This window comes from Anabrus simplex, chromosome 2, assembly GCF_040414725.1.
Source record: "Anabrus simplex isolate iqAnaSimp1 chromosome 2, ASM4041472v1, whole genome shotgun sequence".
Taxonomy (NCBI): domain Eukaryota; kingdom Metazoa; phylum Arthropoda; class Insecta; order Orthoptera; family Tettigoniidae; genus Anabrus; species Anabrus simplex.
The window spans coordinates 1,065,081,843-1,065,108,944 of NC_090266.1; the positions used below are offsets into that span (position 1 = coordinate 1,065,081,843).

Below are 27,102 nucleotides of genomic sequence, written 5' to 3' on the forward strand. Positions count from 1 at the left end.
GAGATTCATCTTCCATAACTTCCCAGTCAACAATGAATGATGCTATACCCTGCGTTGAGCAGGTGACGTTTATGAAAGACTCTGAGTTCCCTCTGGAAAAAGTTGGTAAGATTCCAGTGTTATGAACCACCAAGTCTAGGGTCGCTATCCATTCTGCCCAATATTCTCCCCTACGATCTGCAATTGGTGCCCCCCACAGAGGCGACTTGACATTTAGGTCTCCGAGAATGATAGATTCAATACCTGACGCCATGCAGTCCTGAACTATTGCATCTACTTCAGCTTTGAAAATATCAAAAGGGATGTTAGGAGAGATATAACAACTATAAATCTGATATTGCTGAAGCTGAATACACAAATATCCTTCTTCTGCCCTTATGCTTAGCACCTCCAACTTATCATTTAAAAAATATGCAGCTACATCACATCTTTTGTCCGTGAACCAACCACCTTCAGCTACTCGCCTTTTGTTTGGCTCGCTAACAAGCACTAAGTCTACTTTCTTTTCCAAGGCTGTCGCATACATGATGTCATGACTGGCGGGTTTCCTCATGAGATTCGCCTGCAGTATGTCCATTATTGGTCGTTTAAATTCAACTTCCTTGCCTCTAATATTAGTTTCCTGTAAGTAGGGCATTTCATTTGATCTGAGCGGTGGCCCTCCACTTGGCACATGGTGCAAAACGAAATGTTCCCACAATCCTTTGCCAAATGGCCTTCTTGTCCACAATTTAGACAGCTCGGTGACCGGTCATCCTTAACGTCGCAGTGTGGCGCTTTATGTCCAAATCCAAGACATTTAAAACACCTTGCAACTGTAACTCTTTCCTTCACCATACAGGTTGCCCATCCCACATTTATTTTCTTTTTCTTTAACAGTATTTTCGATGGTTCCGTTGGCAAGATTACGGTAGCATTCAGATTTCCGAACCTCCCCGGTCTTACGGACGTAATATTGATCTGAGATTCTTCGACGGCAGCTTCTAAGGAGAGTGCTGCTCTAAGATAGTTTTCATTTAAATCCGGATCCATACCGTACACTAGAATTGTGTCTCCTTCCTTTTTGTTGAAACCTCTATTTCCTTGACGTTTTTAGTTATCTCACGTTGTAATACGTCAGCCTTTCCTTTGCCTTCTACAGTAAGTATAAGGTCATCTTTTGCTGTTTTCCTTATTCGTTTTATTTTAACGCCAATTTTTTCGATGTTTACTCCTTCCTTTACTGTTTTAAGCAATTCGGCGTACGTTTTGCCCGCAGCTTTGCACATAACTGTTTCCTGAGTATTATCATTTAAGGATTTCTTTTTCGATGTTAATCCCACAGAAACAGCCTGTTTTACCTGCGTTTTACCCGATTCCAAGCACCCTATTTCAACATCACTCTTACGAAACATCCATTCCAAGATTTTCCTTATATAATTCCGATCAAGGGTATCCGGGATAGTTATCAGCACCTTCTTTCTTGCATGAGTCTCAATTATCTCTCTCCAGTGGGTGAGACATGAATACAGGCACTGCAGGTCATTTACTCCATCCTGATTAAATGAGTGTGGTATTACATACACATATCGCAGCTTCTCCCGCTCTCCTCCTCGACTCGTGTAGGTTTGCGTAACAGTGCGCAGGAATTCCGTCTTACCTTCCTCCAGATTAGAGTTCAGCAAGTCAGAGATTTCTGTATGCATATTCTTCATGCTTCTCATAATTCCATCCTCCTCTGTGAGATGTTTGGGATTTACAACCATTGATATATCCGAATCAGTCAATTTTCCTATATTTCCGGAGATGGCGTGCGTGTTACTGTAAACACAGTCAGGCCATTCCTTATCCAATAGCTTCGCAAACTCGTCAAAGCACGTAGCTTCCAAGAGGGTCTGCTCTATATCTAGCACTCTGTCACTGAATTGCGCCTGTGTCCCAACATTACGGGTTATTTTCTTACTGGAGGTAGTGCCCTGTTCCAAATCACTCCTAGCCTTTGGATCTTCATTCACATCAAATTGTTCCCATTCCCACGAACGACTACGAATGATTTCTGCCATTTGTCCCATTTCTTTAATACCTTTCTTTATCTCCGATTTGGTATTAGAAGTCATCTTAACTAATGCTGATAAGTCTTCACTATGCTTGACTAACTTATCAATTTCTAGTCGCATCTCTTCTAATCCTACTCTTTGGTTTATAGTCTTCGTATTCTGTAGTTCCATGGTTACGTCCAGCTCCTCATCCGACACAGTAACTCTTTGGTTTTCTACATCTATTTCAACCTCTTTGGATTTGACATTGCTATTCTCAGTACCTCTACTCTCTTTTCTCTTTGAGAACATAACCTTAAATCATTTAAAGGAATATAAATGACCTATTTACCTTGTCAGAAAAGGGATGCGTCTTTAGCTCATCAAAGAGAGATAATACCGCGTTCTGAAGGGTAGCACTTCCACTTATAATCGCAATATATTTTATCCATACACAGCCTTTAAAACACCACTTAATTAAGCAAATACGCGGAGCACTAAACAACACCAACCATTCAATAGCAGCACGCACCTAGTAGTAGTAGTAGTAGTAGTAGTAGTCAAGGATGTAATGAATGAAACATATATATAGGCTATTAGTACGATGGGGTCGCCAATCCCAAAGTGATTTAGTAATGAGTATGACTGATAGACGTTATGAAATGAGAATGGAGAGTTTTGTTAGAATGAAAGATGACAGGGAAAACCGGAGTACCCGAAGAAAAACCTGTCCCGCCTCCGCTTTGTCCAGCACAAATCTCACACGGAATGACCGGGATTTGAACCACGGTATCCAGCGGTGAGAGGCCGACGCGCTGCCGTTTGAGCCACGGAGGCTTCTTCTTGTTTAAAATAAATTAGGCACACACACTTAGCCTGTTTTTACACATGCGTACGAACACAAACTACTGGTACCATTTCATTAGGGAACCTCCGTGATGCGTCTCATTCCAGTGACATATTTCACATGACGAAGGAGAATATTTGACGATTACAAGGCGGAGTTACACATTAGCAGGCCAACTTCCAAAGCGTACTTTCAGCATTAAAACGATATATCTTGAAGATTCACTTCCATATTCGAGTGCATAATGCACCAATTCCACACAAATGTCACATCAAGGGGTAAAATTTAAATTCAGTAAACAAATTTTTTCATTGAAGATATGTTATGTCTTGCAGTTAAGCTGTTTTATTCAATAAGGAAACGCACAAAAATCTCTATTTACAAGAGCTTTCCATGTTCGAGATCTTAGCCTATTGAAATTACAGCGAAAAGTGCATGAACATCTCTACTTTGCATGTGAAATTTTCATTAAACCTTTCAGTTAAAAACCAGTTCTTTTAGTACCACACTTGGGTCTTCTTACTACAGTACAGTATAATGCAATATGATTTTATAAGGTTATAAGGTTTTCTGATAGTTCATTACTTACGTCAGACATCCGCTGGAAACATAGATACTATTTTACACAAAGGTAAATAAATGGCGGAATAAAATTTCCTTCCAGAGTCTACAGTATGTCAGCATATAATTACTATCAAAAAAGGACCACAATATTTTTATGTGAAGACAGCACATTTTCCGCGGTGGCACCGTGACTGTCCTGCATTTTAAGCAAACGTACACCTTGAGCAATGTAACATAACATGTGTTTCTAAAATATTTATAATAAAAATTGAATGGTACTTCTTAGAATACTACCATGGAAAAGGGGCTGTAGATGCGATTGGAGAGTAGCTGTACAAAATGCTGGAAAATTTGTTCATGCTATGAACAGTAAAGCTACACATGATTACTGTTGAGGAGGTATCTCAAACTCACACTGATGAAGTGAAGAATTACAGTATCTTGAAGTAAGATTCTACCATCTTTCGGCTATTCCATGCACTTATTAGGTTCATTATGTGAAAAGTCTAGATGAATATGTCGTACAGTATGCATTTCTTGCGTGTGAACAATTCGGTGTTCCTTCAATATAACGTGATCTCCTTTCATCAGCACAAGGAATGACGTCAGAAGTGTTCACTCTATGCTTCAACTCTGGACTCAAGTGATATACAACAGAGGTCACCGGGAGTGCAATGAAAACAGTGAGGTTCCTTATATATTCACTCCCTGAATTGAATGACTTCTAATGGAACTGTTCCATATTCATCACAATGACATACTGATGTTTCGAATACATATTCAATATCTGTGTTTTTCGTGCTAAGTCCCGGATATGAAAGTAAATTATCTCCAGGTTAATGATGCAGAAGCGGTTATTTAATAAATATAGGATTTAGAAAATGACACATTTTGAGTTCTTATATCACACAATGTAAAAATATATTTAGGAGATGTCAGGTTGTCACAAAGTTGGCCAGCCAGTCTTTCAGTATTCTTTTGGTACTAACCCCATTAATTTTTAAATTTGGTGATTTTTAAAGTATCGTACTGAAGCGTAAGCCCTTCTCTTCAAACGGATTTGCTGAACTGTTTTTCGAATAAACTTTCAGAGAAACTGAGGAATAACATGTTTGACCTGTAAAGGGAGTAGACAAAACGTCAGTCAGTAACAAAATCTTAACAGATATTAGCAGATACGGTACCGTATCTAATATAATGTTTCCTTGTAAGCACTTTGTTTCATGATCATCTTATCTGCCTGCATTTTTTTTTCAGTCATACAATGAGGCCAAAATTCACACTACAAACCTATAATCCATTACAAGGCATATGTTTTCTAAAAAGAAAAAGAAGATTGTAAACGTCACACGTGGAATTGCTCTATAATATTCGAACATTCCATGATTGAACCGTGATGATTCACTGTGCAGAAACCTGCGATCAAATCGGTCAGCCTGAGCGTAGTTTGCCGAAATATTTTCACAGAATTTCTTCAGGAAAAACTGGGATAACGCATGTGAGTGAGACCAAAAGTTATGCATGTCTCAAGATAAGTCAAGAACGTAAAGTTTCTTAGAACCTAGTAATGAGCGACTTACACTTGATCTGTTTATAGGTAAGGACATCCAATTAAGATTCAAATACTGGATAACAATATTTTATCCATAGTCTTAAATGTGGCTGGAGTTCGGTGAATGCCAAGAAGTCCTCTTGTCTGCTTTATGGTAAGTGTAGCGATGCTTGTTAAGACTGTTTTGGGTGCTGTAACATCTGGCACACAAAGGACACCTGAATACGCCTGGGTAGCTGTGTTTATCGCTGATATGGCGACGCAAACTACCCTTGGAACTAAGCATCTTGCCACAAAGAAGACAGGTCACTTTTGGTGAATAATCTAAGTTGACTACAGCACTGTCCAATCCTGCAGCCATTCCATCAAAACCTGAAAAAAGAAAGAACCAGCATATTATCAGACATAAATTTTATAATCTGTGTAATTCTAGAAGTATAAACGTCAAGCAAAAGCGTCATTTTGGATGTATTTTCATCTTGAAAGAGCAACGTAATGTCGATATTTATGACTGACAATTTGAATCAACTATACACAACACGGAGCATCAATATTCCTTTTTTGTGTATACCGGTTTCACTACATATCATATTTCCATTACAAACGCATACATACATACATACATACATACATACATACATCTTCATTATAGACTCTTATGCCTATAAGGCAGTGTTCAGTCTGCAAGTCTCTGTGAATTTACTGACCGCCGCCACAATCCTCTATTTGCAACTAGTTCTGTGGCCTCGTTTAGTTCTACACCTCTTATCTTTAAATCTTTAGAAACTGAGTCTAACCATCGTCGTCGTGGTCCCCTCTACTTCTTTTACCCTCCATAACTAATTGTAAGTATAAATTTTGAACTTTATCTCAGAATCTAACAAACTAATTACTCGTATTTAAACAAAATATATGGTAGTGTACCTTTGTAAAGTAAACCCGGTGTTAGCATTCTCCTTAACATTAGTTATTCATGGACAAGTCTCAGTCCTCACCTTCAGATAAATTTCTTGATCTGAAGGTTGAGGGGCTAGAATATTTTTAAGAGTCCATTATTCTCCTACGTAACTTATCTTCCTCCATTCGCCACCCATGACCCCACTACCGAAGCCGGTTTATGCGTACAGTTTCATCCATCGATTCCATTCCTAACTTAGCCTTTTCCTCATTCTGAGTACCCTCCTGCCATTGCTCCCACCGGTCTGTACCAGCAATCATTCCCGCTACCGTGATGTCTGTTACTTCTAGCTTCTGAATAAGATATCCTTAGTCTACCCAGCTTTTACTCCCGTAAAGTAAAGTTGGCCTGAAAACAGACTGATGTAAAGATAGTTTCGTCCGAGTGCTGACTTCCTTGTTACAGAATACTGTTGATCGCAACTGCAAGCTCACTGCATTAGCTTTAATGCACCTTGATTCAATCTCACTTACAGTATCTATTAATACAGGTATCCCTGACTTTTAAACTGGAAAATCAGGACACTTCGTTGCGAAATGTTTTTTTCTACCTAAGCAGTACATACGAGTATAAGGTGATTTTACATTTAAATGATTGGGGTTTAAAGGGACATTGTATTGCTTAGGCTTATTATAACAATTAGATACAATCTACGGAATGGTGTAGGATATATTTTCTAAATTAAAATTAATGTAATGAACTAATTGTAAGTATAAATTTCAACTTTATCTCAGAATCTAGCAAACTAATTATTCGTATTTAAACAAAATATATGGTAGTGTACCTTTGTAAAGTAAACCCGGTGTTAGCATTCTCCTTAACATTAGTTATTCATGGACAAGTCTCAGTCCTCACCTTCAGATAAATTTCTTGATATAGATAGTGAGTTCGAACCCCACTGTCAGCAGCCCTGAAGATGGTTTTCCGTGGTTTCCCATTTTCACGCCAGGCAAATGCTGGGGCTGTACCTTAATTAAGGCCACGGACGCTTCCTTCCCGGTCTCAGCGCTTTCCTATCCCAGCGTCGCCATAAGACCTATGTGTGTCGGTGCGACGTAAAGGCAATAGCAAAAATATATATATATCTTGATCTGAAGGTTGAGGGGCTAGAATATTTTCACGAGTTTGACATCAGAAGAAATAATTTCAAAGAAATTTAGGCAAGTTCTTGTAAAATGTTTCCAATAATAAAATTGACTTGACAGTCTTTATTTGAAGTATAATGTCACGCGCTCACACGACTGCCAGCCCTCTGAACAACTCCCTCTGGTATTTCCTGGAAGGTAAGAGTGAGTTAGGCTGGAAAGCACCCGGCCAGTCCCAGGGAATGTGACTACCTCTGCTTGTATTGTGCTTTTCGTCTGGTGTTTCCGTGGATTTTCCGGAAGGCGAAACTATAACGTTCCTACTCCAGACGCATCCCGAAGGTATACAAAAGCAGGCTCGCCGCCAACGGTAGTTGTTGAAAGAGTGTCGTCGTGGTGGATGGTTGTCGCTGAGGTGTGTTGAATTCTTAGTCTTGCACAGTATTTGAGTTGGTGCTGTGTTATTGCCTTGTCGTCTGACTGTGTTGAATATTTCAGTGTGTGGAACAGTCACGTAAATTGATTGTGCACTCTATCGGCCTTGTCTGCAGGCGAGCCAAGTGAACAACAACCGTGTGTTGTGATAGTCAACGGGCGTGTATTCAAACCCAACTATATGGAACTTCCGGGTGAAGTGACCGGTGCGAGCGAAGCGAAGTGAAAAGTGAGACCTGTCAATCAAGATTGGGGAAGGCTCGCCCGTTCCCGGTAAATACCAACCAGCCGGAGACCTGCTGTGAGGGCTGATTATCTGTGAGAATACCTCATCGGTGGAAGCATTTGGACCAGGCAGACTCAAACAGAAAGATAACAACACTTCATTATCCTTATTACTGTACAACGTTTCCTTATTTAAGTGTGCAAAAGTGTTCGAAACTGGACCAGAACCGGAGAAAGTGGGGAATTTAAAAAATACATATTGGATTTTTCAGTTCCTTTAGTGAAAATAAGGATATTATGCGCCTCAGTTAGTCTTTACATCGACATTAGGGCTTAAGTCCTCACATTGCGTTCCCCGTAGTATGTCGCCGGAGCGTCAGCCGTTCCTGGCCCGTACACAACCCTGCCGGAGTAAATCTCTCATGGAATTTCATTTTCCTTAAATGAAAAAGACGACATAGCATACAGCATTTCTAGATAGGGGATTGTGTGGGCATGCTCAGCAAAAGCTCCAAATGGGCAGAGGTTTAGCACTCGGTGTACTTGCACAAGTTATCCCATTCCCTCAGATGAAAATCTGACAATATGCTAACATAGTTCGCATAATCGCAGACAACACTAGCCTACCTTTCACAAGCAGCAGAGCAGTGTTAGTAACATGAACTGTGTTATTGATGAAGGAACGTAATGCATTAATACATCAGAAGAACCCACATCCTTTGACAGCAATATACTGCAGATTTGCTAATACAAATATTTTACAAACTACCTAACTGGAACCTAATTTCATATCTTTTGAGAATGATCAGTATTATAAAACAACTATTTGGCTTTCTTCAATTGCCTAATGATGCAATTTAATTTGATATAAAATACTACAATCTATTAACCCAAGACTTTTTTTTCACCTTTCCGTAAGATTAACACAGCATTTCTTTCTGGAAAACAATATATTCCTGTTTTCTAAAGCAGTTAACGAAATGATGTCAGTTATCATTTTGGTCTTAACCAGATTTTCAATGTGACCCCAAAATAAATGGAGTCAGCTGAACATTTAAAAGAATAGTATTTACACATTTTAGCCTCAGAAGAGCAGAAAACCATATTTAGACCATACAAGGCTCCACAACGCTGGAAGCGCAGCAGAGGTAGTTTGCTACCTGATGGTACAAAACTGCGCGAAGCCAATAGTTTTAAGGGAAATTAATGTAGTGGAGAGGGTAACTACTGCTGTGCTATTCACTTGAGATCGTAATCCGCAGTACAGTTACAATTAAGAAAAGCCGAGCGGAACACTGCCGTAGCAACTTCTGAAGTGAACGTTCCTCTCCTCTCAATCACGCTGCAGCACATGGCTTCCCCAGCATACGAAACTCATTTTGGCGCAGCTAATGCCAAAAACATGTTGGAGTTGTTCACCTCGTAGTGCATCTCGCCATGCACCACGCACCTCGCCTCAGCACAATGTACTGAAGCATTTCGCCTCGCCACTCTTTCCGCCATGTAATAAATTGAGTAATAATATTTAGTCATACAGCGAAATATGAAATTGTAGCATATACAAAACAGAGTGATTGTAGAACTTTCTGAAGCTCAGTAATTTACAAATTAATGGAAAAGCTCGCACTAAATATCCCTGCTGAAGAATTTCTCCCGCGTTCGAATATGAGAATTTATTGAAACCATATGCTCCCAAACATCTAGATTAAGAGAAGGAGCTATTTAATAAGAAACTGTTGGTGGCGCGAAAAACGGTAGATTGCAACTTCGGACATCTATCCGCGAAATGAGAATATTGTACAAAGCAAGAGAAACCTCCTGGAATTGCAGAAGCTATTGTTAAAGCTATTTGATTTCTCCATACTACAGTAACTGACAAATGACATTGCAGAGATCCATCCACCAAAGTGATATCCGAGTTCAAATGTTTCAATTCATTAATTTATTATTTCCTCTTAAGTAAAAGTTACAATGATCAAGTGCAATTTTCATGAAGTTCTAAATATACAGTACTTTCGCAGGCACTAAAAGTTCCTTGTTTGGCATTATCGCTAAGACCAAACAATCTGTTTTACGTCGCACCGACACAGATAGGTATTATGGCAACGATGGGATCGGAAAGGCCTAGGAGTGGGAAGGAAGCGACCGTGGCCTTAATTAAGGTACAGCCCCAGCATTCGCCTGGTGCGAACATGGGAAACCACGGAAAACCCTCTTCAGGGCTGTCGATAGTGGGGTTCGAACCAGTACCTACTAATACTAGTGTTAAAAGGTACCGGTTCGGACGCACTATCTCCCGGATCTAAGCTCACAGCTGCGCGCCCCTAACCGCACGGTCAACTCGCCCGGTACTGAGACCAAATATGTAATCATTAATTATTCTATTATTCTGACAAAGCTTAATGTATCTATTGCAGAAATTATAGGGTGTAATAGGTTATATCATTAGAGCTGATAATTAAATTTTATATTACGTTTAATTTACGTTTTCTCCTCAATTTCTCGTTTCATTTTTGCTTAATTGTGTGTATGAGTTAACAGAACTAAATAAATGCAAGCCAGTATAGAGAACTATTCACCATTGTGACCTGTGGCACTACAGTTGGCTACAACATCTTTTCAACATCTATCTTGAACGCGTCTGTTATGGTACGAATTGCGACGCTAATTCCATTTAGCAGTTTCGCGGAAAGTATCCCTTATTAATCGCCTCTTATCCATGGGTACAGTGTTACGACATGACCATCAGTATGACAGCAATGCGCCATCGCATAGAGGGGACGATGACGTGACCTTGTGACAACCAATCACAATGCGAGTTCCAGGCATCTGCATCCTGAAATGAAATGAAATGAAATGGCGCATGCCTTTTAGTGCCGGAGTGTCCGAGGACATTCTGAAATATCAAACCAATTTGATCCCTGCTGAATGGCGAGGTGCACAGCGAGATGCTACTGTTGGCTTGTTCTCTGAAGGCCACACGGCGAGATGCGCGGCGAGATGCGCGGCGAGATGCGCGGCGAGATGAACAACTCCAACATATTTTTGGCCTAAGATTTTGTGCCACGCGTCTAGCGTGTGACAGGGTAAGAGATGTCCATGCGCGTGCCACCATGTTGAGGGCGCTCCTCAGCTCGCCGAAGAGATCATAGTATGGAATTAATACTTCATCTTACATTCCATACGCATGAAAATACCTGTCGATAGGTTATTTATATTCCTACGACGCAGGATAATACAGCAAGAACAGATCTTAATTAGATACATGGAATATAAAATTTTAAAATATGCCGCAATGGTAAGCAGAAGATCCGTACGGAAATTCTCATCAGTTTGCAAACCAGAACTACTGTGTTACTTATTTTAAATCAAAAGCCACGCAGAAGTTATGCAGGGCAATAATCCTAAGGTCTGAAGTGGCAAAAGTGGACCATGAAGTTTGAAATTCTGCGTGCCCTCGGTAAGTGTCCAATACTGCCTCATTCCAATTCTTAGGGAAACTCAGCCTTTCCCAGGCCCTAGAAGACATAGCCTACATACTATCGTGCATATAAGCAAGAAATATACAAGAATCCAGACTGTAGTAATATTAAAAGGTTACTTTTGCATACGATGGCAGAAGTAAGAAGGACATAAAATGCAGACTAACACAAGCAAGGAAGAGCTTTCTTAAGAAAAGAAATTTGTTTTTGAAGACTTTCGTCTGGAGCGTGGCATTGTATGGAAGTGAAACATGGACAATAACCAGCTCAGAAAGAAAGAGAATGGAAGCTTTTGAAATGTGGAGTTACAGAAGAATGCTGAAGGTGAGATGGATAGATCGAAGACATGTTTATCTCTTTCTAGACCTACAAACGATGAACAGAATAGTATTGCAGCACAGTTGTTGATACTTCCAGAAACTCAGTCGAACTTTGGTGTAAATCTCTAATCACGAGACATTTTACAGTTACATGTTAGTGACATTATTGTGTTAAAATGACTTTTTTATATGTACCATTTTATTTCTGAAGTGAAACTGTTTTTTAATATTACGTTTAATTTAGTGCATTACGAGACGGTTCTCTTTCCTTGAGTGACTGACAGTAGGTGTGCAGTACTCTGCCGTGAGAATCAAGTGATCAAACTGTGATTTTACCGTAATGTTATGTGTAATTTAGTGTATTGGGAGACCGTTCTCATTTCTTGAGTAACTAATTGGTAGTGTATTATTCCATGAAAAAGAGGTGGTGCCTAAACTGTGTTTTGAATAACGGTGTATTCTACCAAGAAAAATATCCGCAAGCCTTGAACAACTTCGGTATATTGGTGAGTACAATAATGTTTTTTCACATTTAAATATCTGAAATCTTTCCCGCTCCTGCCTTCCTTTCAAATGCCACTTTTTTTTTTTTTTTTTTTTTTTTTTGCTATTTGCTTTACGTCACACCGACACAGATATGTCTTACGGCGACGATGGAATAGGAAAGGCCTGGGAATTGGAAGGAAGCGGCCGTGGCCTTAATTAAGGTACAGCCCCGGCATTTGCCTGGTGTGAAAATGAGAAACCACGGAAAACCATCTTCAGGGTTGCCGACAGTGGGGCTCGAACCCACTATCTCCCGTTTACTGGATACTGGCCGCACTTCAGCGACTGCAGCTATCGAGCTCGGTAAATGCCACGTTGCTCGCGCATGTCCGCTCCTGATGTTGCTCGTACGGTAAAACGGGCGAGGCCAGTAACGAGTGTGATCTAATATAGCCGATTTTCAACGATGCAAGCACCACACTTGTCAGCGGCTAGACGCAAGTGTGAAATGAAGCCTTTTCATCCAAACGTAGTCGCCAGGAGCCGATGCGAACACTGCAGTAGCAACTAGCGAAGTTAGTCTCCAAACCTGCCTGGAACCAGAGGAATAAAAGCGGGGTCCGTCTTCTGTTTTGTTTTGTTAGAGGTATATTTACACATATTTGTGAAGCCTGTGTGACGCTATACACACCTGTCGCTATTATTTCAGTAGCTGGAAGTCAGTGATTTTCGATTTGGAATTGATAGTGATTGCTATAATTCTGAAGGAAGACGAACAGCGCAAGGCGAAAACATGGAAGTGGGTAAACGAGGCACGGGAGAATACAGCACGTATGCAGCGAACTAACTGATGAGGAAACGATTTTTTAAAATATTTCAGAATGTCTGAACATTGTTTTAACACGTTACTAATTCAGTTTCGTCGAATCACGCAATACGACAAAATGAAAATAAGAAAATAGCTTATGTGTAGCTTATCTGCGTTCATTTCTTTTACCGCCGTATTCCACAAACGTCCGTTCTGAAACCGCAGTCCGTGTACTTTGACTGCGATAGATCATAACGAGCAGGAACATTACGATGCAGATCAGTTAGTTGTTCGTCATTCATGTTTGTTCATAAGCACACACAAATTACATACACAACACGTTCGTGAAATTACAAAAATATCGTTGTTGACCATACGCAATGTCACGGAACGAATACTGCATTGATACTGACACAATGCGACACTTAGGGCCGAATTCATAGACAACACTTATACATAAGTGCCCCATATAGGCCAGATTTCATCACAGTCTAATACACACAGTCGCGAAGCTCCTTAGTGATGAAATGGCATCCTGTTGACAGGCGGAACGACACCAGCGCTCGCAGCGGGCAGCAAGCCAGTACTGTTCTCTACCCAACAGCTGATTCTAACTCCACGTAAATTATAAATATTGCAACCACATGAACAACTATTTTAATATTAAATTTTACAAAACACGCTGATAGACTAGACTATTTATGGCTACAGCATGGAAAGCCTTATTAAGGTAGCCATTTTCAAAGACCTTTTATTGAACTGAATTTGGTTAATATCTCAGCAACCTAAATAACTGAATTTTAGGTACTTCGTATTTTTTCTATGACACTGAAAACTTTCATTGCAAAATTTGATGATGTAATACAAGTATAATCTTACTTTCACAAATAATTTCAGTAGCAACAGCTTAGTACCTTCACAGCATTCCTGTGTAAAATTAGGTATTTCCATTAGGGAGTTAACGAACAGTGTACCACACAGAAGCTTGTGAGCATTCTCCTCAAACATACAGGAAAGCCTATGTTCACACTTTCCTAAAAAACGAATATAACACATCGTTACACATAGTCAGGCCACCAAAAGCACTATTTGCAACTAAATCTATCACCTTAATCTTCAAACCCTATGATACTGTCACTAGAAGAATCATAAGCCATGTTGCACATTAATGACATTTCATCCATTGAAATATTCACTAATCTTTCATGTTCTGGAAAGGAGTTGAATCATGGCTGAGAAATGATATAATGGATGCAGACATTTTCTCACGGAACTGAAGTGTGTATCGTAGAGATAGGATAGGAATGATGGGAGGGGGAGTATTCATTCTGGTGAAAGAAAAATTTGTAAGCTACAACAAAGTTAAAGATGAGACACATGAAATTCTAGGTGGAAGGCTCAATTCTAAAGATAATAGGCAACTTGATATATTTGGAGGGTACAGACCGGGAAAGGGTAGCACTGACACCGATTCAGAATTATTTGACAAGATAAACGACAAGGAAAGAAATGTGATTGTAGCAGGAGATCTGAATTTGCCAGATGTCAATTGGGTAGGAAATGCGAACGACAGGAAGCATGACCAACAAATGGCAAATAAGTTAATATGGGAAGGACAGCTGATTCAGAAAGTGATGGAACCAACCAGAAGGAAAAATATCCTGGATGTGGTGCTGATAAAACCAGATGAGCTCTATAGGGAAACGAAAGTAATAGATGGTATTAGTGATCATGAAGCTGTTTTGGTGGTAGTTAAAAATAAATGTGATAGAAAGGAAGGTCTTAAAAGTAGGACTACTAATCAGTACCATATGGCTGATAAAGCAGTCATGAAGCAGTTTCTAAAAGTAACTATGATCGGTGGAAAACGGTAAATAAAAATGTAAACAGACTCTGGGATGGGTTTAAAGAAATTGTTGAGGAATGCGAAAAGAGGTTTGTACCTTTAAGGGAGGTAAGGAATGGTAAAGACCCACCTTATTATAATAGAGAAATAAAGACACTAAGAAGGAGGTGCAGACTGGAAAGAAATAAAGTTAGAAATGGCTGTGGAAGTAAGGAGAAATTGAAGGAACTTACTAGAAAATTGAATCTAGCAAAGAAGGCAGCTAAGGATAACATGATGGCAAGCATAAATGGCAGTCATACAAATTTTAGTGAAAAATGGAAGGGTATGTATAGGTATTTTAAGGCAGAAACAGGTTCCAAGAAAGACATTCCAGGAATAATTAATGAACAAGGGGAGTGTGTATGTGAGGATCTTCAAAAGGCAGAAGTATTCAGTCAGCAGTATGTAAAGATTGTTGGTTACAAGAATAATGTCCAGATAGAGAAGACTAAGGCTAAAGAAATATTAAAATTTACATATGATAACAATGACATTTACAATAAGATACAAAAGTTGAAAACTAGAAAAGCGGCTGGAATTGATAACATTTCTGGGGATTTACTCAAGACAATGGGTTGGGATATAGTACCATATCTGAAGTACTTATTTGATTATTGTTTGGTCGGAGGAGCTATACCAGATGAATGGAGAGTTGCTATAGTAGCCCCTGTGTATAAAGGAAAGGGTGATAGACATAAAGCTGAAAATTACAGGCCAGTCAGTTTGACATGCATTGTATGTAAGCTTTGGGAAGGCATTCTTTCTGATTATATTCGACATGTTTGTGAAATTAATAACTGGTTCGATAGAAGGCAGTTCGGTTTTAGGAAAGGTTATTTCACTGAAGCTCAACCTGTAGGATTCCAGCAAGATATAGGAGATATCTTGGATTCAGGAGGTCAAATGGACTGTATCGCGATTGACCTGTCTAAAGCATTTGATAGGGTGGATCATGGGACACTACTGGCAAAAATGAGTGCAATTGGACTAGACAAAAGAGTGACTGAATGGGTTACTATATTTCTAGAAAATAGATCTCAGAGAATTAGAGTAGGTGAAGCTTTATCTGACCATGTAATAATTAAGAGGGGAATTCCTCAAGGCAGTATTATCGGACCCTTATGTTTTCTTATATATATAAATGATATGAGTAAAGGAGTGGAATCAGAGGAAAGGCTTTTTGTGGATGATGTTATTATCTATAGAGTAATAAATTACAAGATTGTGAGCAACCGCAATGTGACCTCAAAAATGTTGTTAGATGGACAGCAGTCAATGGTATGTTGATAAACGGGGTTAAAAGTCAGGTTGTGAGTTTCACAAATAGAATAAGTCCTCTCAGTTTTAATTACTGCGTTGATGGGGTGAAAGTTCCTTTTGGGGATCATTGTAATTATCTAGGTGTTAATATAAGGAAAGATCTTCATTGGGGTAATCACATAAGTGGGATTGTAAATAAAGAGTACAGATCTCTGCACATGGTTAGGAGGGTGTTTAGGGGTTGTAGTAAGGATGTCAAGGAGAGGGCATATAAGTCTCTGGTAAGAACCCAACTAGAGTATTGTTCCAGTGTATGGGACCCTCACCAGGATTACCTGATTCAAGAACTAGAAAAAATCCAAAGAAAAGCAGCTCTATTTGTTCTGGGTGATTTCCGACAAAAGAGTAGCGTTACAAAAATGTTGCAAAGTTTGGGCTGGGAAGAATTGAGAGAAAGAAGGAGAGCTGTTCGACTAAGTGGTATGTTCCGAGGTGTCAGCGGAGAGATGGCGTGGAATGACATTAGTAGACGAATAAGTTTGAGTGGCGTTTATAAAAGTAGGAAAGATCACAATATGAAGATAAAGTTGGAATTCAAGAGGACAAACTGGGGCAAATATTCATTTATAGGAAGGGGAGTTAGGGATTGGAATAACTTACCAAGGGAGATGTTCAATAAATTTCCAATTTCTTTGAAATCATTTAGGAAAAGGCTAGGAAAACAACAGATAGGGAATCTGCCACCTGGGCGACTGCCCTAAATGCAGATCAGTATTGATTGATTTTACTTTTTTTTTTAGTTGTTGAAAAATACCTTCATTTAGCCGAACACCCTCCATGTACTTATGCAGTGTTCGTACTAAGGGGGGGGGATCAAAGTGCTGACACAGAAATCGGTAGCCTTGCGGACTACAGTATAATAAGTTTAGAGCGAATAACTTAATTTCCTCATTCCATCAAACTCCACACTTATTTTTTAGTGGTTTCCTAATATGGTGTAACAATACATTAAGTGCCTCCTTCGTCAGGTATTTAGAACCTATACATTTCAGTTTTTCTCTGTCCGAGAGAACACTTTTTCTAGCTACTTTATGCTTTCTACCTTGACATTTGCATGTGCATGTACACCTCTTTATCTCCCTACACTTCCGCCGCAAACGAACCACTTCAGCTGATTTATATTTGCACTTCTTCATCAGGCTATCAATAATGTCATTCAATTAATGTTTCTTCTGCCGCTGACACTTCCACTGGATTACTCGATTACAGATGGTGCGATGTCTGAAGCAGTCTCTGTCCTAACAGCAGCTCCTATTCTCTCAACACCTCTTGACTGCCTACAAGATAATTTCTTCTCCTTTGACATGGGTCCATCATCTCTACTCAATAACGTTCGCTTTAAGGAAATCCGTGGAGGTTTATTTAGAATGTCGAATACAGTTGGAACTGCATTCCACACTCATTTCTTCTTCTCAACTGACATAAACTGGCTGTCTTCAAAATGATTCGAGCATAACTTTATGTTATTGTACAAATAGTTGACATCTTTCTTCATTAAATCAGCCCTCCTACTATTTACAAGCCACTTTCTACACCTGAAAATTAAAATATCGCTACGTGTTAGAGGAAAAGATTGGGTTAAAACGTTATGTAATTTCATAATTGGGTGGATTCCCACTGAGTTATACTTTTGATAATTGACAAACCAAAAACCTAGGCTACTTATTTGAACTTCTATTTACACATCTTTACAACATTGGTTTATTATTGGGAAAATGTGAACCGTAGCCAATAAGCCTTGCCTTAACATTCAGCATCTTTAAGAAACCTGAAAAATTATAGCTCTGGTGTCTTCTTGTTATTGGAGCAGTTAACTGCACTATACACATCGCCTTTCGTGAACACCATCTTAATTTAACAGAAAATGAATCACTTGTAATGGAACTACCTCACACTAACCTTGCAAATTATACACAACTTACACATCTCAGTAGACCAGAAGCTTGCTGGCCACGTGGAGCGCTAGAGTCGCACGGGTGAAAAAAAACGAGCCAAGCTTCGTGATTGTGTATATTAGACTGTGGTTTCATTTCATATTACCTACTTATATGTCCCACTTATTGCTATAAGTGGGCCTCCCACACACACACTTATGTGACTCACTTATGTTGCAGCAAGATGGAGGATAATGATTTTGCTGAATATGTTGTATTTCATTCACTGAATGCTTTCCGTGCACATAGAAGAGATGGAAAATCCTGTCGAAATGTAATGTGACCAACAATTTAAAGAAGGTTTCGTTTTAGTAAAGTGAGAGTTATGAATATTCTTGGTCCTTTGATTGAGAGAGTGAACATAACCTCTAGATGACTCACTATCTCACCATTAATGAAGATATTGGTTTGAGATTTATGCCACCTCTTAATTTCAGGTTATTATTGTTATTATCATTATCACCGTCACCAACATCATTACCGGTATTTCGCTTCATTAATTAGAAACGTGTTACAAGTTGATAAGTTATCAAGACTGTAGGCTGATGGCATAGTAAAGAACTATACTGAGCTATTAGAAAAATGACCGAGCTCGATAGCTGCAGTCGCTTAAGTGCGGCCAGTATCCAGTATTCGGGAGATAGTAGGTTCGAACCCCACTGTCGGCAGCCCTGAAAATGGTTTTCCGTGGTTTCCCATTTTCACGCCAGGCAAATGCTGGGGCTGTACCTTAATTAAGGCCACGGCCGCTTCCTTCCCACTCCTAGCCTTTCCTGTCCCATCGTCGCGATAAGACCTATCTGTGTCGGTGCGACGTAAAGCAACTAGCAAAAAAAAAAATTAGAAAAATGAACGGGTTGCACTACCATCGTTTATTTTAAGGTTGATTTGTGCTAATTATATCAGGTTAGTCAACTAATCGTTTGGTGGGTTATATCAGAAGTTTCTGAAATTATGGCATGACACAACAAAAGTAATTAGGCCTATTACAACGTAACGGCTACGGATATATTTGTCAAATCATTAAACGCATTGTAAGGCTAGATATTCTACATTTGGATGAATATTTTTATAGGTTCGAGTACCTGGATAACTATAAACATGTTATATTAAAAAAAATTAGACTCTGGGCATTTTCGTAGTACGTCATTCATATTCTGATGAGAAACTGCGTCGGTCTGCTTGTTCTATATAATGTGCATGTACTTCGACACAATTTCTTGCAGGTGCCGTCTCACCTCGCTGTTTTGTTATCCATTCTGATAACGAAATACAATATACCGATAGACGATCTTCTAGCCTCAAAAATTTCGCGCGCGGTCGCGCGATGTTCTTCGATAAACAAAACACAATAGATCATCCCACTATTCGGTAGCCAGAACTACACGGTCCAGGAAGCATAGGCATAAAATACAGCATTGCCACATCTCCAGCGAATACTTACTGTATCAATGAGTGTGCTCTTTAAGTGCTGTTTATGACATGTAGACTCATATAAGTGAATACTTATTATAAGTGATCCCTTATTACTTAAAGGTCCCAGTTATATATAAGTGATGACTATGAATTCGGCCCTTAAGCCTGAGAAGTACTGATGCATCAGTAAAATTCAAATAGACTCTATTATACATCAGCGACGCTGATGATATTTTAGGGAACTGACCGGGTGCGGCACTGACGTGTCACACAGCGGTCTAAACACTGATTCTAGCCGGCAAAAAATCGATAAAATCGAAGTCAAGAAATCGCTGAAAAACGTTTGGGAACTCATTCTAGACACCCCAGGTACCTCATATCTGCCCTACATAATGTGCTTGGAGTGTACAAGTGGCGGGGAATGAAGCACAAACATGACAATTTTAAAAACTTGGAAAAAGTTAAACATTTATATCTTATTTGGACCAATCAGGATATTGAAGAACCCCTTTTTGGAAGGTATTTGTTGAGTAAATTCACAAGGATAAGTCCTTCTGCACGCGCTAAGAAGACCGTATCATCCAGTTAACTTCTCCTTATTTTAGACTTCACTGTACCCCGATTTTACGGCGTTTTCAGGGCCGGAAACCGATATTATAGGTAGTTATACACTATACTAAAGATTTTCCACCAAAAATCAACTGCCACTTCTTGCAACTTTCAGACCATGTTAGACACAAAGGTTATTTCAACACTGACAAATATTGGGAGTGCCACCTGCTATATCTGCGAATGCTAACCATCTCAAACGAATGATCTGCAATTAAATTTCAGTTTTTGTATTAGGGAGGAAAACCTGAAATATGGAGTTTCAGGTCTGCGCTAATGGATCAAGTTTTTGGAATGCATTCTACACATAGCTTACAAACTGGAATTGCATAAAGGTAATTTAAACTGTAAACTTTAAAAGAATACCATGGATCTAACTGTATTTCTTTACACTGAAATGTGTTGTTTAAAGGCAGTTTACGAAACACCACGGATGACAAAAAAGCAAGATGCCGAAGATCGAAAATTTACTAATCAGGAGGCTTTGTGGAAAAAGCTGGGCCTGAAAGTTGGCAGGGTTGTTCAAGGGACTGGGACCTCGAACACCGGCAACATCTCAAGAAGTTTATTTCGCAATCCGAGAAAGGCAACGGAAGGAACCGGAGTCAGCGAAGAATTAATCATCAGATTTGCTGTTATATTTCAGGTACAACAACAAAACCCAATTCAACTATATTTGGACTTAGTTCCTTCGTTTCACGATATTTATACTCTTGTCTGGGTTTTAGTTTTTGTCCATTGGTCATCAGGTGAACGATGAGGCTTTCAGCACGTACGCTTTAGACACTGCAAAATTGTACGTGTCCTCATATAATTGGTATCTTATGCCTTCGACCGTCCACAAAGTCTTAATTCATGGTGCTCAGGCGATCACATACGCCCTTCTGCCAATCGGAAAACTGTCCGAGGAGGCCCAAGAATCCCGAAACAAGGATTACGGGTTCTTCCGGGAGCACCAAACCTGAATACTCCAGAAAGGACACAACTACTGATCTAATACATAGTCTCCTGTTTTCGTCTGACCCAGTAATTACAAGGCACCTCATCAAAGCCGAAATTCACTGGAATGAACTGTCACCTGAAGTACACCCTTTGCTCGTGTTCGACGATGACACAGATGAAGGGGCTTCGGATGAATTGACTTCTGAAGAACAGACTTCCAAAGCAGAAGAAGAGGACGTTGAAATGTCAAATGCAGATAATGAATCCAATGCATGAATCGTAAGTAGTCTTACTAATAAGTAACATGGTGCTATAATATCGAAATATTTCAAATATAACGTAATATATTCTTATTCCTTTTCAGGTCACCTTCTTCGCAAACTGGGCTAATTTTCACAATCGTTGATATGTTTTAGATTATAAATTTAGATGACCGATTTTTATGAAAATAAAATCATGACCTTCGTCAAGGATTCCATATGTTTTTATTTCTAAACCCTGTTCATAATTTCATTAAAGAGTTAACGGGAGCGTAGCGCGCCATTTACTATGAATTCATTCGCGGAATACTACATTTTGTCCGGCTACCTAAAGTTTTGCGAGTTAGCGGACGCGTAGTGGATCCGCTACTCCGTTAATCGAAAATCCGTTAACGGATTCGTAATCAGCGACCTCGAAACCCCCGAGTATGAATGTCATCGGTTTTTGTGAACCCGGAAAGATGATATGATTTATTGCCGGCTAGAATAGGTGTTTAGACCACTGTGCGTCATGGATATGTGTAAATAGATCTTAAAAGAGGATGGTGGAGGATTTCTAAGAAAACTGTTTGTTTTTTTTGCTAATGGCTTTACGTCGCACTGACAAAGATAGGTCTTATGGCGACGATGGGATAGGAAAGGCCTAGGAGTTGGAAGGAAGCGGCCGTGGCCTTAATTAAGGTACAGCCCCATTATTTGCCTGGTGTGAAAATGGGAAACCACGGAAAACCATCTTCAGGGCTGCCGATAGTGGGATTCGAACCCCCTATCTCCAGGATGCAAGCTCACAGCCGCGCGCCCCTAACCGCTCGGCCAACTAGCCCGGTAAGAAAACTGTTCTCACTAGTAGTCACACGGTCGTTTTACTGTGGTGGATATTTCTGTTTACTCGTGAAACTGATGTTATTGCGAATATGTTTTACGCATTGTTGTTATAGTGGCAGCTTAAAACGTGTGTTTTATAATGGCGGAAAACTGTTATGTTTCCGCACGAAACTAACTGTTCAAGTCCTGCATTAGGGAAAAACCAAACTGAAATAAAGGCTTTGGGAACGCCAATTCCATTTCTGAACATGACTAAGGACCGGCCTTTTAAAGGGAAATGTATTCAAGCCTTAAATTTGTTTTCAGCAGCAACACCATCGATATCCACATCTTTGGCTTAGGTGAGTGTGTGTCTTATCGTTCTGGGCCCTGTTTCATAAAATATCGTTCACTAATATTATTAGTAAGAAACCGTTCATACCGGCATTATGTTTCATTGAGTTATTAGCTAATAATATTAGTAATTAGTTTATGAATCAAAATTATTAGTAGATATTCCTAATAATATAATTAAATTGTTTCATAGACAACATCACCAATAAAAGTTACTCATATTATTGGGATTATTTCCATGAGTGTACAGTATTTTGACTCATAGTCCACATTATTAATGAAACCAAAGTGAGTGGTATTTTAATATTTTGGCCATGAAATCGTGAAGATCAGTGAAATGGTCGACTCTGATTCAGACAGTGATGAGGAGCGAGTGTAGGTAATCACCGTTCAATAAATGTTAGATCAAAATCAGCCTGTACTGGATGTAACAGACATATGAATACAGTGGGAGAGTTAGATTAGATTACAGTATTGTTACTTGCTTGATATGATTGGTAATATCTTAGAATTTCCCACTGCAAGGAACAAAGCATTAACCTCAAAACAGTAGCTTCAAATTGCATTCCACAAGTTGGTAGTGTGTGTTTGTGATAAGTACATATGGACCAGCAATTTTTGATCGATATGAAAAGCATTCCGTAAACGTAACGCTCATATGTGAATCAAAATTTAGAAGTCTACGGTACTATGTTTGTGCGAATAATTGACCTGGCTGTGTCAGCGCCTTGAACAATAAGATTGAACAATAATCTGATTCAGATAGTGATGAGGAGCGAGAGTAGGTAATCACCGTTCAATAAATGTTAGGCCAAAATCAGCCTGTACTGGATGTAACAGACATATGAATACAGTGAGAGAGTTAGATTAGATTATAGTATTGTTACTTGCTTGATAGGATTGGTAATATCTTAGAATTTCGATATGCATATCATTTACAGTACAGCAAGTACAGCAGGACTCCAGTACTTGAACATCTGCGAAGAGCTATCAGAATTAGGAAGGGAGGTGCCTATACTATGCGATATTCACGGACGGATCCAAGACGGAGGGAAATGTGGTAGCAGGCATGGATGTCTTCAGGGATACTTCAGAAATGTACTCAAAATCAATTAAATTATTTCCGCCATGTACAGTGCTTCAGGCAGAAGTACATCTGAATGCTGGCTGTAAACTGGATAATCCACAGCATAGAAATAAACAACATGCAATCAACGTCGATTCATAAGCTGCGTTAAAAGGTATCTCACCCAGTGAATCCACTAACCCTGCAAACATTAAGATTAGAAAGGATATCAAAGCTGCACGTGCCACCAAATAAGAAACACTTCACTGGATCCAAGGACACACCGGACATTACGGAAATGAACGGGCCGATTTTCTAGCTAAAGTTGATTCCACAAGACAGATGATGATGATGATGATGATGATGATGCTTGTTGTTTAAAGGGGACTAACATCTAAGGTCATCGGCCCCAGACAGAAGATTATAACAAACGTTAAGCTCCCATTTTCCCTATGTCAGTAGACACATAGAGACTGCTAGGGCCTATAAACACATCTGCAATGGATTGTAAAAATCGTCTCCAAAAACCTCTTCCACAAAACTGCTCTTTCCAGATGTCTGTTGCCGACAGCACACGAACATACTCCTATCATTCATCCTAACACAATTCTTATCCAACCATGGGAAATTCCTTCAGTATCTTCACAGAATTGGAAAAGCCATGTCACCCATGTGCCCAATAATAATAATAATAATAATAATAATAATAATAATAATAATAATAATAATAATAATAATAATAATGTTATTGTTTTTACGTCCCACTAACTACTTGTTGAAGATATCCGGAGTCGCCGACCCATCAACGGCAATTACCTATATCTTTCATACGCACCCTCGATACTAAATATTCTGCGATATACCTAAAAGGTGAATGAATACGTGAATGAATGAATGAATGAATGAATGAATCAATCAATCAATCATCACTGATCTGCATTTATAGCATTCGCTCAGGTGGCAGATTTAAATACTCCTTTCTTAAATAATTTCAAATAATTTGGAAATTTATCGAACATACCCCTTGGTAAATTATTCCAGCCACTAAATCATCTTCCTATAACCGAATATTGGCCGCAATTTATCCTCTTGAATTTCAACTTCAACTTTATCTTCATACTGTAATCATTCCTACTTTTAACACCACTACTCAACCTTATTCGTCCACGAATGTCATTCAGCGCCGTCTCTCCACTGACAGCTCGGAACATACTGCTTACTCGAGCAGCTCGTCTCCTTTAACCCGAGTCTTACCATCTCAAGGTTTGCAAAATTTTAGGGAACACTACTCTTTCGTCGGAAATAAACCAGAACAAATCGTGCTGCTTTTCTTTGCTTTTTTCCAGGACTCGAATCGAATCAAGTACAGTAATCCTGGTGAGGGTCTGATATAGTCGAACCATACTCTATTGTGAACTTACCAGAGACTGTGTTGAACTACCAGAATTAGGAAGGGAGGTGACTACGCTATATTTTTTATACTTCATTTAAATCCATGCCATGTTTTATTTTTTTCGCTCGTTATTATTGCTTTTAATTTTGCCTTACCAAATATATATCTTGTTCACATTTACGATTATAGTTCTCATTCGTAGTTATGCACATTTTATCTTACCCACTGTCATTTGGAGTTTGTTTGGAGGGCCCGTTCGGACGGTCCACATCCTGATGAGGTATCCAGGCGCGTTAAAAATGTGCATAGGGCGTCAGTAGTGAAATGTACACAACATAACCCAGATGTGCATAGGGCGACGGTTGTGAGGTGTAGGAAAAAGCAACTAATGCAGTAGAAAGAAAAGGGTCGTTACGGCTCTGAGTTTAATATAAAAGTGGATTATTCTGGTGATAGAACTGTAGACATGTGGATAATGGCTGACATGTGCAAGCAGTGTAAAGCTACAATTGGAGGGAAGAGAGGTGTGTTTTTTGTTTCGTTTTTACAATTTGCTTTATGTCGCACCGAAACAGATATGTTTTATGGCAAAGATGAGATAGGAAAGGGCTAGGAGTGGGAAGGAAGCGACCATGGCCTTAATTAAGGTACAGCACCAGCATTTGCGTGGTGCGAAAATTGAAAACCACCTTCAGGGCTGCCGATAGTGGAGTTCGAACGCACTATCTCCCTAATGCAAGCTGATAGCTACGTGACTCAAACCGCGCAGCCACTTGATCGGTAGGGAACATAGTACATGCATGTGTCGTAGTAGGGGATGACGTTCGTACTTCAAAAACGAGCAGTATTCTGAGCCTCTATACACTTTCATAAAAAAAATCAACACTTGAGTCAGAATATTGTTTTACTGCTGTTGGAAAATATAATACCTGCTTTCAGGCGACGTCTTTTGGAGCTAAGGAGGAAACAGTGAAGCACATTGTGCTAAACATCACAGTTCAAGGTCAGATATATCATCGCGCAGGAATTTAACTACCTGTCCCAGGTCAACAACGACCGGGCGAGTTGGCCGTGCGCGTAGAGGCGTGCGGCTGTGAGCTTGCATCCGGGAGATAGTAGGTTCGAATCCCACTATCGGCAGCCCTGAAAATGGTTTTCCGTGGTTTCCCATTTTCACACCAGGCAAATGCTGGGGCTGTACCTTAATTAAGGCCACGGCCGATTCCTTCCAACTCCTAGGCCTTTCCTATCCCACCGTCGCCATAAGACCTATCTGTGTCGATGCGACGTAAAGCCCCTAGCAAAAAAAAAAGGTCAACAACGGACATTTCTTCAGATATATTCTTTTGGTAGTGTAAAAAGGAAAGGTGAAAGAATGTCGATTATATTAAGTCTGGATTAGCCTCACGGTGGCAGGGAATGCTCCATGAAGTTAACGCATACGTAAGGGACTTCAAAACTGTCTAGATTATATTCCAAAATGTGACGACTTCCTAGTAGTAATTTATACCAATAAAGCATTGATCTCTCGCACATAGAGTTCAATAGACTGTACACTGGCGGAAAAAAATCCTAACACCAAGAAATAAGGAATGTAGAATACGGAAATTATGGCAATACAGTATATTTGTCGAGGTAACATATTTAATTGATTAAAGGTACAAGACTACGGGTTAATATCCGCGCGAAAAAATCCATCGCAAATGTGCCATGCTGGTCCATTAATAACCGGTGTAATCACCTGACTGTTGAATGCAGGCATACAGACGTGCATGCAATGTATCGTACAGGTGCCGGATGTCAGCTTGTGGGATGGAGTTCCATGTCTGTTGCACTTGGTCGGTCAATACAGAGACGGTTAATGCCGGTTGTGGATGACGCTGAATTTGCCGTCCAATTATGTCCCTTATGTGCTCGATTGGGCACAGATCGGGGATCAAGTAGGCCAAGGCAACAGTCGACACATATTATGACTGGTAGGGCGCCGCCATCTTGGAACCCATTAATCAAGCATGACGGTAATATCCGAGAACAACCATATACTCGTAACTTTAGCGTTTTCCGCGGGAAGTCGCAACATTGTGTAGCTTACTCCTGTTCTGAGAGTTTAGTGTGGAAGTAAGGGAATACGGCCCACACATTGTAAGACAGGGGCCGCCAATTGGAAATTCAAGGACGTTACAACTATGATTGACAGGCTTGCAAGAAAAGAAATGACAGGTCCAAGAGAAAACCAGGCTATATGTGGAACATGCGATAAGAAGGTCGGAGATGACGATATATCGCTACAGTGTGACGGCATATGTGAGAAATGGCACCACAAGGAGTGCACAAGCATG

At 39.7% G+C, this 27,102-nt stretch overlaps 1 protein-coding gene across 1 annotated transcript in view; it reads right to left on the minus strand.

The window, feature by feature from the left end:
- Window positions 1-4,584: 4,584 nt before the first annotated feature.
- The window catches only part of br (broad-complex core protein), a 677,309-nt gene continuing 654,791 nt past the window's right edge, over window positions 4,585-27,102 (minus strand). Inside the window, exon 6 of the mRNA XM_068226391.1 lies at window positions 4,585-5,350. Within this exon, the coding sequence (XP_068082492.1) occupies window positions 5,079-5,350 (272 nt within the window). The 3' untranslated portion in view covers window positions 4,585-5,078. The remainder of the gene's footprint in view (window positions 5,351-27,102) is intronic.